The sequence below is a fragment of the Equus caballus genome, chromosome 8 (assembly GCF_041296265.1).
Source record: "Equus caballus isolate H_3958 breed thoroughbred chromosome 8, TB-T2T, whole genome shotgun sequence".
In the NCBI taxonomy this organism is placed as follows: domain Eukaryota; kingdom Metazoa; phylum Chordata; class Mammalia; order Perissodactyla; family Equidae; genus Equus; species Equus caballus.
Genome location: NC_091691.1, coordinates 102,100,786 through 102,115,220, shown reverse-complemented (window position 1 = coordinate 102,115,220; position 14,435 = coordinate 102,100,786). Strand labels below are relative to the sequence as shown.

Here is a 14,435-nt window from a genome sequence, read left to right as displayed (position 1 = left end):
AAGATATTAAAAAAATATATGAAGTGAAAATATATGAAAGAGATATATTTTTAATTGTTTTGGCGAGTCACCCAGCCTCTGGCACCTGGGAGACCCAAGAATGGGCTGATCAAAGTGGCGACCTCCGCGCTCCTCTGAGGGTGCAAGGATCCTCACTGTGGACCTGGATCCACTTACTGACGCAGGACAGGTCCTGCTTTGGGGGTGGACTTTTCCCTTCTGATAAAGTGTTAATTAAAATGAACTATTTTAATTAAAAAATTAATGCCTACAGTAAAAATTCAAATAGTAAAAAAAAGACAAAAAAATATACGAAGGTGCTTTTTTGGGTAACCCCTCTCTCTTCCTGTGAACTTACCTGTAGCCTATTTCTGTGGTTCTGAGAAGGAGCTGAGAAGTGACAGGGAGAAGGCGCCCGTGTCCCTCTGAAGAGTCCCTGGAATTGCCATCAGAGGCGGGGCCGCAGGAGCTGTTTCACCGGCCCAGCTGTTGCCCCGGCCGAGCGAGCTCTGCGCCCTGAGTGCCGGACACAGCCGTCCAGCAGGGAGAGGCCAGAAGTTCTTAACAGCCCCACGAGCAGTGGTGCTTCTAATGGAAAAATACATGAAGATCACTTTTCCCCAAAATCATAAATCTCCTATTTGTTTTTATAGCTCTTCCTCTCAACAGGAGAGCATTTTGGAAATGGGAGCAAAATGGTGATGCTGCTCTGGCTCCTGGGTGGGGACGAGCCTCATCTCATTGAGTGGAGGCTCTGAAAGCTTAGAGCACTCACAGCTGTGAGTGTTTTGCTGAGTCAAGCTGCCAAGAAGAAACTGTGTGTGGGGGGAAGGCGGGGTGCATTTTCCCCTAAAATAAGGGGTATAGGAATTAGGCCTGTTTTGGCATCAAATATGGGGGTTTTCAGGCCTCCAACATCAACAGTGGAGCATGTTCAGTCTGAGGGGTCCCCCAGATTCCCCAGAAGCACACACAGTGGGTGGGTGAAGAGAGCAGGCTGGTGAGGGGGTGGAGGGAGCAGGTGGGTGAGGTGGGTGGAGGGAGCAGGTGGGTGAGGGGGGTGGAGAGAGCAGGTGGGCACAGGTGGGGGATAGAGGAAGCAGGTGTGTGAGGGGGGTGCAGGTAGCAGGTGGGTGGGGGGAAGAGGGAGCAGGTGGGTGAGGGGAGTGGAGAGAGCAGGTGGGCACAGGTGGGGGATGGAGCAAGTGGGCGCAGGTGGGGGATGGAGGGCGCAGGTTGGTGAGGGGGTGGAGAAGCAGATGGGTGAGGGGGGGTGGAGGGAGCAGGTGGGGGATGGAGGGAGCAGGTGATTGGGGGGTGGAAGGAGCAGGTGATTGAGGGGTGGAGGGAGCAGGTGGGTGAGGGGGTAGAGGGAGCAGGTGATTGGCGGGTGGAGGGAGCAGGTGGGTTAGGGGGGTGGAGGGAGCAGGTGGGGGATGGAGGGAGCAGGTGATTGGGGGGTGGAAGGAGCAGATGATTGAGGGATGGAGGGAGCAGGTGATTGGGGGTGGAAGGAGCAGGTGATTGAGGGGTGGAGGGAGCAGGTGATTGGGGGGTGGAGGGAGGTGGGTGCAGGTGGTGGTGGAGGGAGCAGGTGCATGCAGGTTGGAGTGGCCGGCCTGCTGGTCAGGGTACAAGGAAGGATGCACAGCACGAGCAGAAGCAGCCCAAGAGCAATGGGAGAGTGTCATAGATGCAAATCGCCCCTGAAATGCTCGCAGATGGTTTCAGGGAACCGGAGAGCTCTGGCAGGGACTGGGATTTTTCATCTTTGGGATGTGGAGCCAGAAGGTTCTTCAGGATCCCTCTGGTTTTACCACTGAGGAGACAGATGCAGAGATGGGCCTGCCTGCACAGACCCAGCCTACAGGCTTGGGCACCTCACTGACCAGAGTGATCACGACCCATGCCCAGCCCTCCTGAGTCAGCGCATCGGACGGCGCTCTGCACGGCGCGCAGGGTGGCTTCAGGGTTGCGTGTGCACACTGGGCCTCCTCCCGTCCCCCTGGAGCACTGTGAGCACTTGAAGCAGACGGCCTTACGTCACTGGCAGGAGGTGTCTTCAGTGTGGGTTCCATCAGCGTCCCTGAGGTAGCAGGCTGGTAGGGACCTAGCAAGCTCCTGGCCTCCTCATCCAGATGGGAAACTGAGGCCATGGCCAGTGGGAGGCCTACCCAGAGCCCAGCCTGTGGGACCACTGCCTTGGAGGAAGGGGTGGCTGTGGAGGGTCCGGGTGGGTGGGGTGGCCCCTGGCACTTTGGAAGGGAGAGGAAACCCAGGGGCTGGGTGGTCTGCTGCTGGTGGGAAATGAGTGCCACTCCCTCCCACCTCACACCCCTGTTCTCAGCAGCACGGCCATTGGGCGCCCTCATCCCTGTGGCTCAAGGTGGCCTCTGGAGTTCCAATGGCTCTCCTGGTCTTGGAGGGCCCCTGGGCACCCGCAGAACCACTGCAGCCCGGGGTGTGGAGTGGGACAGGACAGCTCCCTCAGGTCCCTGCCGCTGACCTGGTCCCTGGGGAGCCTGGGTTATTTCTGGAGGTCTTCGTGGGAAGGTCAGCGAGCCCCACTGCACAGGGGGAAGCAGCTTACCCTGGAGATCACCAGGCATGTCGGACGAGGAGCAGAGGGTGGCCAGCACCTCGAGTGTGGCATCAACATGTGGGGGTCCCGCGGGCACCAGCAGACGTCTGTGTCAGAGGGTACCAAGCTCGCTGCTCGCTCCTCAGCAGGACCCACCGCTGTCCCTGTGAGAGGGCTGCCAGCTTTGCACCCCGGGCCTGCCCCGTGTTGGCATGTGGGAGCGTCCACTGACCTGGCCACAGGAGGAAGCAGGGCTGGGCCCTGGAGGACTGCCTGGCAGGAGCTGGTACTCAGGTGGGCTCCTCCGGTCCCCAGGTAGACCCCGCTGGCCTTGGCCAGGGCTGTGTGGGCCCAGGAGGGAGGAAGAAGGGGACCCTGGCCCAGGACGGCAGGAACCAGGGCAGGGCCGGGCCTCCCACCCACAGGGAGCCGGCCCCAGGGAGAAGCTGCAGGTGGAGCTTGGGCCATCCTGGCCGTGCAGGCAGGCTGGGTGAGCAGGTGTCAGTCCAGGGTGCCAAATCCAGCCTGGTGGACAGCTCTGTTTCCCCATCTGATACAAGGGGACCCTTTCTTCCCCTGAGAGCTAATGTGGGACCTCCGAGGGAGCAGTCACTGGGAGACAGGCTTTGCCTCCACATGGTTTGGGGACCCTCAGCTCACTCTGACTGTGAAACATTTCTTGGTCACTGGTAAGATCAAGTTACTTCCGTTTCCCTGCTCCCCAGGGCCCTTGTCCACCTGACACTGACCAACAGACTCAATAGGTGGAGCCCAGTACTCACGGAAGACGAGAAGGAGAAACCGAGGCTGCGTCAGGAGGTTCAGCCCACCCTACCCCTGTAGAGTTTGGGCTCATTGTGGAAATCCCTCCCTTCCAGCCCTGGGTTCTGTTCCAAGCCCAGCTCTCTGAGAACACCCAGCCCTGCCCTGGGGAACAATGGGGGGGTTGGGGGGGGCGAGCAGGAGGCTGGGGGTGCCACGGTAGCAGATTCTGGAACTGGGGGAAGGGGCACTGAGGGACACAGCTGGGCTTCGCACACAGGGTGCTGTCCAGGCGGAGGTGTCCTACTGCATGTACTGGTTTCTCTATGATCGCAGGAAACCCCATCCTGGCCGCAAGAGCCCCGTGCTCTGGGGTGGATGCTGGCACTGGTGAGAGGAAGGCAGCCCAAGCTGTGCAGGAGAGGCGCTCTTTTTATTGAGTTGCAGTAGCATCTTAGGAAATGTCTGCAGAGCAAGGGCCCCACCCCGGCCCCGCCGCAGCCAGCCCCTTCCTCTCCACGAGCTGGCCCTACACCAGGGGCCCTGCCAAAGCCGCGTGGGTGGTGGGGGTGGGTGCCCATGTCAGTGGGCCTCCTGGGGTGATGCAGGTCCCCCCACCAAAGGGGCTGTAGCAGCGATGTCTCAGGAGTCGTGGTTCAGCTCGTTGAAATGGAAAAGTACCAAGCAGCACGATTTGGAAAGTTCCACTGCTGATCTCCAGAGCAGAAAAGGCTCCCTCCTCGGTGAGGTCCGGCTTCTCCTCACACCTGCCGCCCAGGGCCCCTTCCTCTTCCTCCCTCTCCTCCCCCACCTCCTCCTCCAGGCCAGGCCCGGGGAGGAGGGAAGTGTTCCCATAGGGGAGGGGAGGGTGTGGTGCCCAGCCCACCTGTGAGGGCCGGGGACCTGCACCTGGAGCTTCGCAGAGGCGTTTTCAGGGGATAAGGTGTGAGGAGGCCATTCAGGAAGAGCCCACAGAACCAGTGCCAGGGAAGGGAGGTCAGAGGGCATGGCTGGGACCCCCAAAGGAACTAGAGGGCTGAGAGCATCGATGTGACACCTCTGTCCCTGTTCCTTGGCAAGGACGTGGGCCTCAGCAGAGCTGCATGTGTAGGGGCCTCCCTCCCCTTGGGCACGGCCTCTGTGGCTGACTGGCAGAGCAGGGAGGGTCTGCCTGCCTTTGCTCCCCCGGGGCCTCTTCCCCCAGGGACTTGCCCCCCACTACTCCCCGAGGCTGCCCCCGGTTGTGGCCCCCAGCTCCCGGGGGCTGCCCTGGCTGAAGAGCAGGCCAGGGGACTAGTGTGGCCTTCTGGCATTTGCTACAGGCTCGGAACCTCCTGGACTTGTTGAGTTTGGTTTTTGCTAGCCCTGGAGTCCAGGGAAGGCAGAGGAGAAGGGCTGGCGATGCTTCCGGGCAGTACTTCACTCCAAGCTCGGGATGGCCTTTGGTCCCCGCTGGAGTCAGCCCAGCCCTGGGCCGCCTTCTGGGGACGCTGGTCGGAGCAACATGCACGTGGACTAGATACGCGGCGAAGGGGAGCTGCCGCCCCGCAAAGTCGCTCCGGACGGGGCACGAGGCGAGGCCTCTGGTTCTATTTCTCAAGCCGCAGAGGGGCAGCCTCCCGGCCCCGCGGCCACCGCTGCCCTGTCCGCCACCGCGGTCAGGCCGGTCCTGCCCGCGCCCACGGCGCGTCCGCGGAGTCCCCGGCCAGGTCGGCGCCGTCAGGCCCCTGCGAACTGTCCTCTGTGGCGGTGGGGGAGCGCGTGCTGTCTTCGCGCAAGGCCGGCTCGGGGCTGGCGGCGCGCTGCTGCTGCTCCTTGAGCTCGGAGTAGGAGCGCGAGAAGGTGTGGAAGATGGAGGTGACCGGGAAGGCCATGAGCAGGATGCCGCTGAGGATGCTGCTCAGCGCCACCACCTGCCCGGGGAGGCTGCGCGGCACCATGTCGCCGTAGCCCACGGTGGTCATGGAGATGACGGCCCACCAGTAGCTGGCCGGCACGCTAGAGAAGTCGCGGCGCGCGCCCAGCTCGCGCTCGGCCAGGTGCACGAGCGGCGCGAAGAGCGCCATGGCCACGCAGAGGAAGAGCAGCAGCAGCCCGAACTCGCGCGCGCAGCGGCGCACGGTCAGGCCGAGCGAGCGCAGCCCCAGCGAGTGGCGCGCCAGGCGCATCACGTAGAGCACGCGCAGCGCGCGCAGCAGCCGCAGCACCAGCCCCGCGCGCTCCAGCAGCTTGTTGCCGCCCGCGCCCGCGCCCGCGCCCGCCCGCGCCGCGCCGCCCGCCGCCAGGCCCACGAGCAGCGACACGTAGAAGGGCAGGATGGCCAGGATGTCGATGATGTTGAGCGGCGTCCGCAGGAAGGCGCACTTGCTCTCGGCCTGCAGCGAGCGCAGTAGGAACTCGAAGGAGAACCAGGCCACGCACACCGTCTCCAGCACGAAGAGGTTTCGGCACTTGGGGGAGCACTCGCCCTGGGGAGGAGAGGGGGACACGTGTTAGGGGCAAGGAGCGGGGGATGTCACTCCCCGTGCCTCTTGATCCCAACCGATGCGAGTGTGCCACTGCAGGGGCCAAGGGGTATCGCAAAACCCAGTTCCTGTAAAAAAGATGTACTGGGAGATTGGCTTCTGGCGTGACAGCATGAGGAGCTCAGCTGGCCCGCTCCCCAGCAAACCCGATGAAAATCATCAAAAAAACACAAAACCATTTAAAGCCTCTGGAACTGGTCCTAAGAGGAAATAGCAAATGGAACATCTGTTCAAGAAAATCTGTGAAAACTCGGTAAGAAGGGCAAGAGTCTTTAGTGTTTGAACCAAGACCCCCGCGCGGCCCCCCAGCAAGGAGACTGTGCTCCAGAGGCTGCAGCGGGGACGCATGGCTCCCGCCCCCAGCCCCCCGCCCGGGGCTTTCTTCCCAGGAGGAGTGGGACTCCAGCGTTGCTCGTCCTGCCCCCAGCTCCCTGCTGCTGGCTGAGTCCCAGCTCAGGGCAGCTGAGAAGAGGGGCGCCTTCTCTCGCCCAGCTCCACAGGTGGGGTGGAATGGAGACTCTACCTGGTGGCGCACGGAGAACACTGGGGCCCCACATCGCCCTTGCCCAGGCTTGTGAGGGTGGTTTCCCCAGGAGAGGCAAGCTAAAGGACCTCGGCCTGCTGCCTTCCCCTCCCTCCACAGAGCACTCAGCTCTGAGAATGGGGAATCACCAAGAAAGAGGCTTACTACTGTGCCCATCCCCATCCCCAAGCCCTGGTGCAGAGGTTTCACCTGGTGGCTGGGGGACGGAGGGGATGGGGGGAGAAGCAGGCCGGAAGGCAGCTCCTGTTTTTTCCCAAAGAAACAGACTTCATTTGCAACAGAAAGTGGTGAAGTCCAAACCCAAGAGTGCTTTCAAGAGCAGTGGCAGTTGTAGAAGGAAAATGAGGAGATTCACGGATCTAATGAAGACACAGCCTAGGCTGCAGGCTGGCTAGTTTGCAGGAAGAACTGGGGTAGAGGACATCTGGAGGAGCCCTCCTGGGGTCAGAACAAATACCGGACACTGGCCTCAGAAACTATTCCATCCCAAGAGCCACAGTTTGACTGGCTCAGTTAGTAGAGCAATTTGTGCCTCAGGACATTGCTGAAAACAACAGAGGAATCAGCCAGCAATTAGAGGATTTCACAGCTGGGTGTGGTCAGGGAAAGAAAGAGAACCCTGCCCCAAGCACTGTCATCCCAGGGTGACCGGGGGTGTCCCCAAGCTGGGCCTCCCTGGGGAGCAATGGCAAGGGCTGAACGCTGTGTATGTGTGTGTGTGAGGTGTGTGTATATGTGTGTGAGTGTGTGGTGGGAGGGGAGCAAGAATAGACTTCACTAAAATAATCCGGCCAATTTCTAAACAAACAAGTGAATAGCAGTAAAAAGCCCTGAGTGGGGGGCAGCATCAGGGTTGCTACAATGGCTCAGGCAAAGAAACAGAAAAGCACGACCCATCATCAGAAAAAAATAAGGCAACAGAAACTGCCTGTGAGAATGACCAAGTGTCAGATTTAACAGCAAAAGACTTCGAAATAGCCATTATAAATGTGTTCACAGAACTAGTGGAAAGCTTGATTAAAGAGGTAATGGAAGGCTTGATAACAATCCATTGCATCAAGTGAGAATATCAATAAAGAGAAAATTTTAAAAAGAACCAAATGCAAATTTGGGAGTTGAAAATTATAATAACAAATGAAAAACTCACTAGAGGAGCTCCATGGTAGTTTTGAACTGGCAGAAGAAAGAATCAGTGAACTTGAAGATACGTTGATAGAGATTATGCAGGCCAAAGAAGAGAGAGGGAGAAAAATGATGAGTCTCAGAAAAATGTAGGGTACTGCTAGTCCACCAACATGGGGAAATGCAAGTACAGAGGAGAGGGGAGAGAAAGGAGAAAAATGTTCCAGGAAGTAACAGCTGGAAACTTTCAAATCTATTGAAAAATGATAACCTACAAATCAATGAACTCCAGGAGGGGTAAACGTAAAGAGACCCACAGACACATCACAGTAAAAATGCGGGAAGTCAAAGGCAAGGAGAACATCTGGAAAGCAGCAGAGAAAATAACACGTCACTTGTGAGGCAACTCCAATAAGATAACAAACTGACTTCTAAGCAGAAACAGTGCAGGCCAGAAGACAGGGGATAACATATTCAAAGTGCTCAGAAAAAAACCATTTACCAAGAATCCTATATGTAGCAAAGCTCTCATTCAAAAATAAAGGGGGAAATGAAGACTTTTCCAGATAGATAAAACTGAGAGAATTCGTTTCTAGGACACCAGCCTTACAGAAAATCTGAAAGGAAGCTCTTCAGGCTGAAAGCAGGTGATCTAGAACTGTCATAACCTCGGATTTGGCAAAGGATTCTTAGATATGACACCCAAAGCACAAGCAACTGACAAGAGATTTTCACATATTGAGGTATGTGTGGTAACTATTCGGGTTCAAAATTGATTCAAGATCAAAACTTGAACTAAAAAGCCTGACTTCTGGCCTATCAAACGTACATTGTACATCTGCTGTAACCATTGAAATAAAGAATGCACTCTCTTAAGGTGAGAATGGATACTTCCCCTCCTAGCCCGATTGCTAACATTCTGTTGGTAATGCCAGGATTAGTCCCTTTCCCAAAGTCAGGGTCATGTTGACCTGCTAATCTGCAACTAAATACCTCTTTGAAACTTTGATGAAAATGTATCCAGGCTGTGTTTAATGTATGTTCTTTGTTCTACGAAGATATAAGACTACTGAAAACCATGCTTCTCCAGAATGCTTTCTAAGGCCTTCCGGGTTATCATCCTCAATCTCGCTCAGGTAAACTCACTGTACTTTTCTTATCTATAGAATGCTTATTGGTTATTTTGCATCGATATTTCTTGGTGTACTGCAGCAGGATTTCAGAGAAACCCACCGGAGACCACCTGGAACCAGTTTGAACAGGCACTTGGTACCATGCGGGCCCATCTGAACTTTGTTCAAATACCACCATCTCAAGGATCTAAGTATCTTAGTAATGATCTATGTGTTCTCACATTGGGTTGAGGCCTTTCCTTGCGGAAGAGTGAAGGCTTTAGCAGTAGGCAACTTATTGGAAAGGGTAATTCCTGTCTGGGGAATTCCTACTGAGTTTTTCAGTGACTGGGGAGCTCATCCCACCACACAAATTATTAAATCTATTTATGGCATTTGGCCAATAATGCAGCATTTTAACTAACCATATAATCAGAACTCACTTGGCAAATCTTTCAGAAGCATTCAGTCTCTGGTGGCCAAAAGCTCTTCCGCTAGTACTTGTCCATCTTAGAGCTACACTGTAAACATCGGCTGTCTCCTTTTGAAATAATAACAGGACAGTCTATGCAATTAGATGAGGAAATGTATGAACCAACTTTGCTTAAGGGAGATATATTACATTGTTGCCAGGGTCTCATGGAGGTGCTTAAAAGAAATGAAAGATTGCTAGCTGATTCCTTTCACAGAGAGCTCCCAGGAGATGAAGACCTTAAGGATCATGGACTATAACCTGGAGAATTTATTTATTGGAAGAGGCATCAAATAAAATACTCTCTGCAGCCCCGTTGGAAAGAACCATAGCAGATAATTTTAACCATTCTGTACACTGCAAAATTAAAGGGCATAGACTCATGGATTCACATTTCTCATTAAAAAGCCTCCTCTGCCTGGGTAGATTTCAACTCCTGTTTCTGACACCTGACTTTGACTGACCAAGACAAATACCTCCAAACCAGGATGAGAAGACGGCGGCATCTGTTGTAGACAGCTGTCCCTAGCTTCCAGACCAGGCCTGTATTCCCAACCTTATATCTCCTCATTTAAACCCCTGTAATGCTGAAACCATATATCCATTTTATAATTGTTCCATTTAAGGTTTTCGAATGCTATTATACTTAAAGAAAGTGGTTGGTTAGGAACACACTGGTCTTGAAGGCAGGCATTTATTGGATGGCTCCTGGTGGAACTCAGTGGTTGTATGGGACAAACCTCTGGCCTTGGCTGCCACCTGGGTGGTTGGGACGCTGCACCCTGGGTCCCCTGGACGCAGGGAAGGGTTTGCCCTGAGCTAACATCTGTTGCCAGCTTCCTCTCCTTAAGGCCAGATGGGCTCGCTCAGTGTTCCACTGGTATGGCCACCCAGCGGCTATATTTGCTCCTTCTTTGGAGCTAGAAGATGTCATATATCACATATAGAAGCCCTGACTAAATTTACTCAACAAGTCCTTAATGATAGTCAAGTAGGAATAGCATTATCAAATAGTGAACTGTCTTTAATGAGAGAGGCTGCCCTTTAAAATAAAATGGCTTTAGAAATTTTAACTGCATCCCAAGGTGATATGCGTGTAATCATTAGGACTAAATGCTGTGTTTTTATCCCCAGTGAATCTTCCAATGTGCCCTCTCTGCTAAAGCGCGTGAAAAACCAGGTGAAAGCCCTAAGCAATCCCACACCTAGTTGTGATTTATTTAGTTGGCTCCCTTCCGGAATTGGCTCCCTTTTGCAACCCAGATGGCAATTCCTATTTCTATTACTCCTTGGAATTCTTGTATTAGTTATAATATTCAAACTACTGTTTTCTTTACTCAGTGTTGTAAGACTGGCACGTAAGCTAGAGTAATGATTGCTTGGTGACTTGAGATGGTCGATCGATCTTACAACCCTGGATGAATTTCCTTTTCTGATAAAGACTATACCTAAGAACTTATTTTAAACTAATCATTTCAAGTATTCAATTATCTATTCTACAATAGTCATGAACAATGTAACTATAGGACGTCATGTAAAAGCACATGTATGTTTGTGCAATAGTCTAAAAATAATTGACAAATTACATAACCTACGAAATGCTTCCTCTGTTGATATATACCTCTACGCTTGTCCACTATATCTGACTATTTCCCCCCAACGTGGATAACTGGGCAAATCAATGACATAAAAGCCCATCACTGAGGGACATGATGGGCCCAGGGCAGGCAGGAGCCACCCTGGCACCGAGGGACAATATTTTGATCAGCAATGCTTTCTATCGGAAGATTATTGCTCAAAAGGGAGAAATGACAAGTACGTTCTTTGTTTTAAAAAGATATAAGACTGTACTGAAAACCATGCTTCTCCAGAATGCTTTCTAGGGCCTTCCAGGTTATAACCCTTACCGTGGCTCAAGTAAAACTCACCTATTTCTCTTCTCTATACAATGGTTACTGGTTATTTTTTGTCGACACAACCAAGATAAAATAGATGAATTAAATATCAAAATTAAAAACTTCTGTGCTTTAAAACTGTTATGGCCTGAATTGTTTCTCTTCAAAATTCCTATGTTGAAGTTCTAACTCCCAGCACCCAAGAATGTGACTACATTAGGAGATGGGGTCTCTAAAGAGGTAATTGAGGTAACATGAGTTCATGTGGGTGCCCTGATCCAATCTGACTCTCCTCATAGGAAGAGGGGATTAGGACACAGACTCACAGAGAGGGATGAACCGTGTGAACACACAGGAGAAGACGCTGTCTACACAGCAAGGAGACAGGCCTTAGAGGAGACCAACCCTGCCAACACCTTCATCTCGAACGTCCAGCCTCGGGAACTGTGAGAACATGAGTTTCTCTTGTTTAAGCCACATGGTCAGTGGTACTTGTTATGGAGGCCGGAGCAGACTGACAGACACCATCTGGAAAGTAAGACAACCCACAGAATGGGAGAAAACATTTTCAGGTCTTATCTCTGGTAAGGGACTTGTATCTATGAAATATAAAGGATTCTTACACCTCAATAATAAAAAGACAAACAACCACATATTAAAATGGGCAAGGGATCTGAAGAGACATTTCTCTAAAGAAGTATATAAAAGAACAAGTATATGGAAAGATGCTGAACATCATTAACCATCAGGGAAACGCAAATAAAAACAACCATGAGATCCCACCTCACACCCACGAGGATGGCTAGAAAGAAAACTCAGATGACAACAAGTGTTGGTGAGGATGCAGAAAAAACGGAGCCCTCATGAAAAAACACTGCTGATGGGAACGTGAACCAATCCAGTCATTTTGGAAAACAGTCTGGCAGGTTCTCAAGTGACTAAACATGGAGTTACCGCCGACCCAGCAGCTCTACTCCCAGGTGTGTGCCTGGGAGAAGTTAGCACATATGTCCACACAGAAACTTGTACAAGAATGTTCACGGCAGCATTATGCATAAGAGCCAAAAGGTGGAAACAAACCAAGCGTCCACCACTGACGAACGGATAAACAAAATGTGGCAGATCCACACAATGGGATGTTATTGGGCCGTAGAAAGGAGTGAGGCGCTGACACCTGCCATACCACCAGTGGACCCTGAAGACAATTCGAAGTGAAAGAAGCCGGTCACGAGAGACACAGGCTGTGCGGGTCTGTCCTCTGTGAGGCCCAGAGTAAGGACATGCATGGAGACAAAGTAGAAGTGGTTGCTCAGGGCTGGAGGGGAGCGGCTGCTAAGGGGCAGGGGTCTCCTTGGGTGACAGAACGTTCTAAACTTACATTGCGGTGATGGCTGCACAGCCCTGTGAACACACTGAAGGCCACTGAATCCTGTACTCTACAGGGTGAGTCGTACGGCGTATGAATTATATATCAGTAAAGCTATTTTTAAAGAGACTGACCTCTAGGTGAATCCCAGAGTGTGTGGCTGTTTGTGGACCATGGGCGGGGACAGCAGGCCTGCCAAGGCCCCGGGTACCCCAGCAGGCGCTTGGGGCGGGGGCCTTGAGAGGAAAGAAGACAGAGAACATGCAGACCTCTCCCAGCTGCCCAGCTGCTGGAGGGCCCTGGTCTGGCCAGGTCTCACCTTTAACCCTGAGCCCCCACCCAGCCTAAGTCCCTCCCCGGGCGACCTCTCTCATGTCAAGGAACTGGAGAAACATCAGAACACACCAGACAGCTGACGCCTGTCATGCTCACTGCTCGAGTCTGGGCTCAGCCTCCCGGGTGCCTTGTGCCCACCTGGCTCAGGCCCATCTGAGCATCAAGGACACAGCCTCATGCCAGTCCGGCTCCCTGAGCCCTCTCACCAGGTGATAAAGCTTGGGGCTGGCAGAAGAGACCTTCCACCACCAGCAGACAGCACTTGAGAACCCATCGGATACTCCAGATGGAGAACAGGTCATGGTTCAGCCATCAATTGCAAAACCCGGCAAACATCTGCAGCATTGGTACTGAGGGCACCGAGGTGAGTGCGCCCACAGGCTGCTCCTGAGTCCTGTCTTGTATGTTCAGGGCCAGACACTGATGCATCACCTGGTCTGCAAGGAAACCGGGCACACTTGGGTCCTGCAAGCCTCTCTCCAACCCGCACTTTCCAAGCCAGCCACTCTCTGTGTGTATCGGGCGGAGCCCGGCCGTCCCATTAGCGGCTGCCGGAGCCCAGTCCCTGGGCCTCTACATTAATCATCATCCTTGTGTGCTTGAAATACTGGCCACCTGCTCACTCCCTCCATGGTCCCTGGCACAAGGGTGGGCCCTGGGCAGGTGGGTCTCTTCTCAGAAAAGGTGATGGGGCCTCCAGCCCAGATGAAGGGGCCGCCGAGGCTGTGGGAGGAACTTCCGGTTTCCAGATCCTCTCCTGGGGCACGTGGGTCACAGGTCAAGGGTCTTCAATGGCCTGTCCTCCCGAGAGGCCTTGCGGGCCCCACGCCTCCCTGCCAGGTCAGCACTGTGTCGGCCAGGCCAGGGCCTTTCCAGGGGTCGCCCGGCCCATCCCGGCTCGGGAGTGACAGCTCTCTCCAGGCGCTGACTGTGTCCCTTCCAGGAGCGTCCACACCTGTCTGTGCCCCTCACTGAAGGAGCAGCAGGGCTGCAGCCTGACTGGAGGGGCCCAGACTCTTTGGGACAGGTCTGTGGCATGGCCTGGGTCCGAGAATGTCGGTTTCAGCTCCGTGTGCGGTTCTGTGGTGTCTCCCAGCCCGTGTCCCTCTCTGTCATGGGGGGAGGGCAGAGGCGGCTTGCTGTCATCCTCGGGATTAGGATCTGCTGTGCAGGGAGGGGCCCCCACCCCGCCTGTGCCCCCTGATGTGCTCTGCGCCCACACTGGCCTCTCAACCACTCCCACCTGCCGGCTCCCCCCAGCCAGAGCCAGTCCCGGGCACAGGCCAGGGTGCGACGGCAAGCGTGGCTTCCAGAAGGGCGCAGCAGCTCTTCCTCCTTCTCAACAGTGCCGAGGGAACCCGGGGAGGGTCGTGGCTGCTGGGCTCTGCTCCCCCTGTGGCATCTGGCGACAGTCACAGACCCTAGGGGTAGGACACCTGGGAGTGAGGCCAGCGGGAGGACAGCCCACAGCCGGCGGGAGCAGCGGTTAGGGGCAGGGGCACAGCATGGGTGCTGCCTCTCTCCCTTCCGGAAGGTTCCCTCTCTTAGGATGCGTGTCCCAGGAATCCCAGTGTGCAGAGCCTGGCACCATCCGCAGCTTGCCGCTGATGGTGGCCCAGACCTGAGGTGGAGGGGCCTTGGGGGAGGGTCTGGGCCTGGGCCCTGCCCCCCAGAAGAGTCTGACGACCTCAGCCCAAGGGTGTTCAGTGGCCCTGGGACT

At 54.4% G+C, this 14,435-nt stretch overlaps 2 protein-coding genes across 16 annotated transcripts in view; one reads left to right on the top strand and one right to left on the bottom strand.

The window, feature by feature from the left end:
- Window positions 1-14,435, top strand: part of SLC66A2 (solute carrier family 66 member 2) — a 97,841-nt gene that overhangs the window by 72,343 nt on the left and 11,063 nt on the right. The gene's annotated exons all lie outside the window — the stretch shown is intronic.
- Window positions 3,758-14,435, bottom strand: part of KCNG2 (potassium voltage-gated channel modifier subfamily G member 2) — an 85,041-nt gene continuing 74,363 nt past the window's right edge. For all 9 annotated transcript variants that reach the window (XM_070275879.1, XM_070275882.1, XM_070275884.1 and 6 more), the window contains one exon: window positions 3,758-5,811. In XM_070275879.1, the coding sequence (XP_070131980.1) occupies window positions 5,002-5,811 (810 nt within the window). In that variant the 3' untranslated portion in view covers window positions 3,758-5,001. The remainder of the gene's footprint in view (window positions 5,812-14,435) is intronic.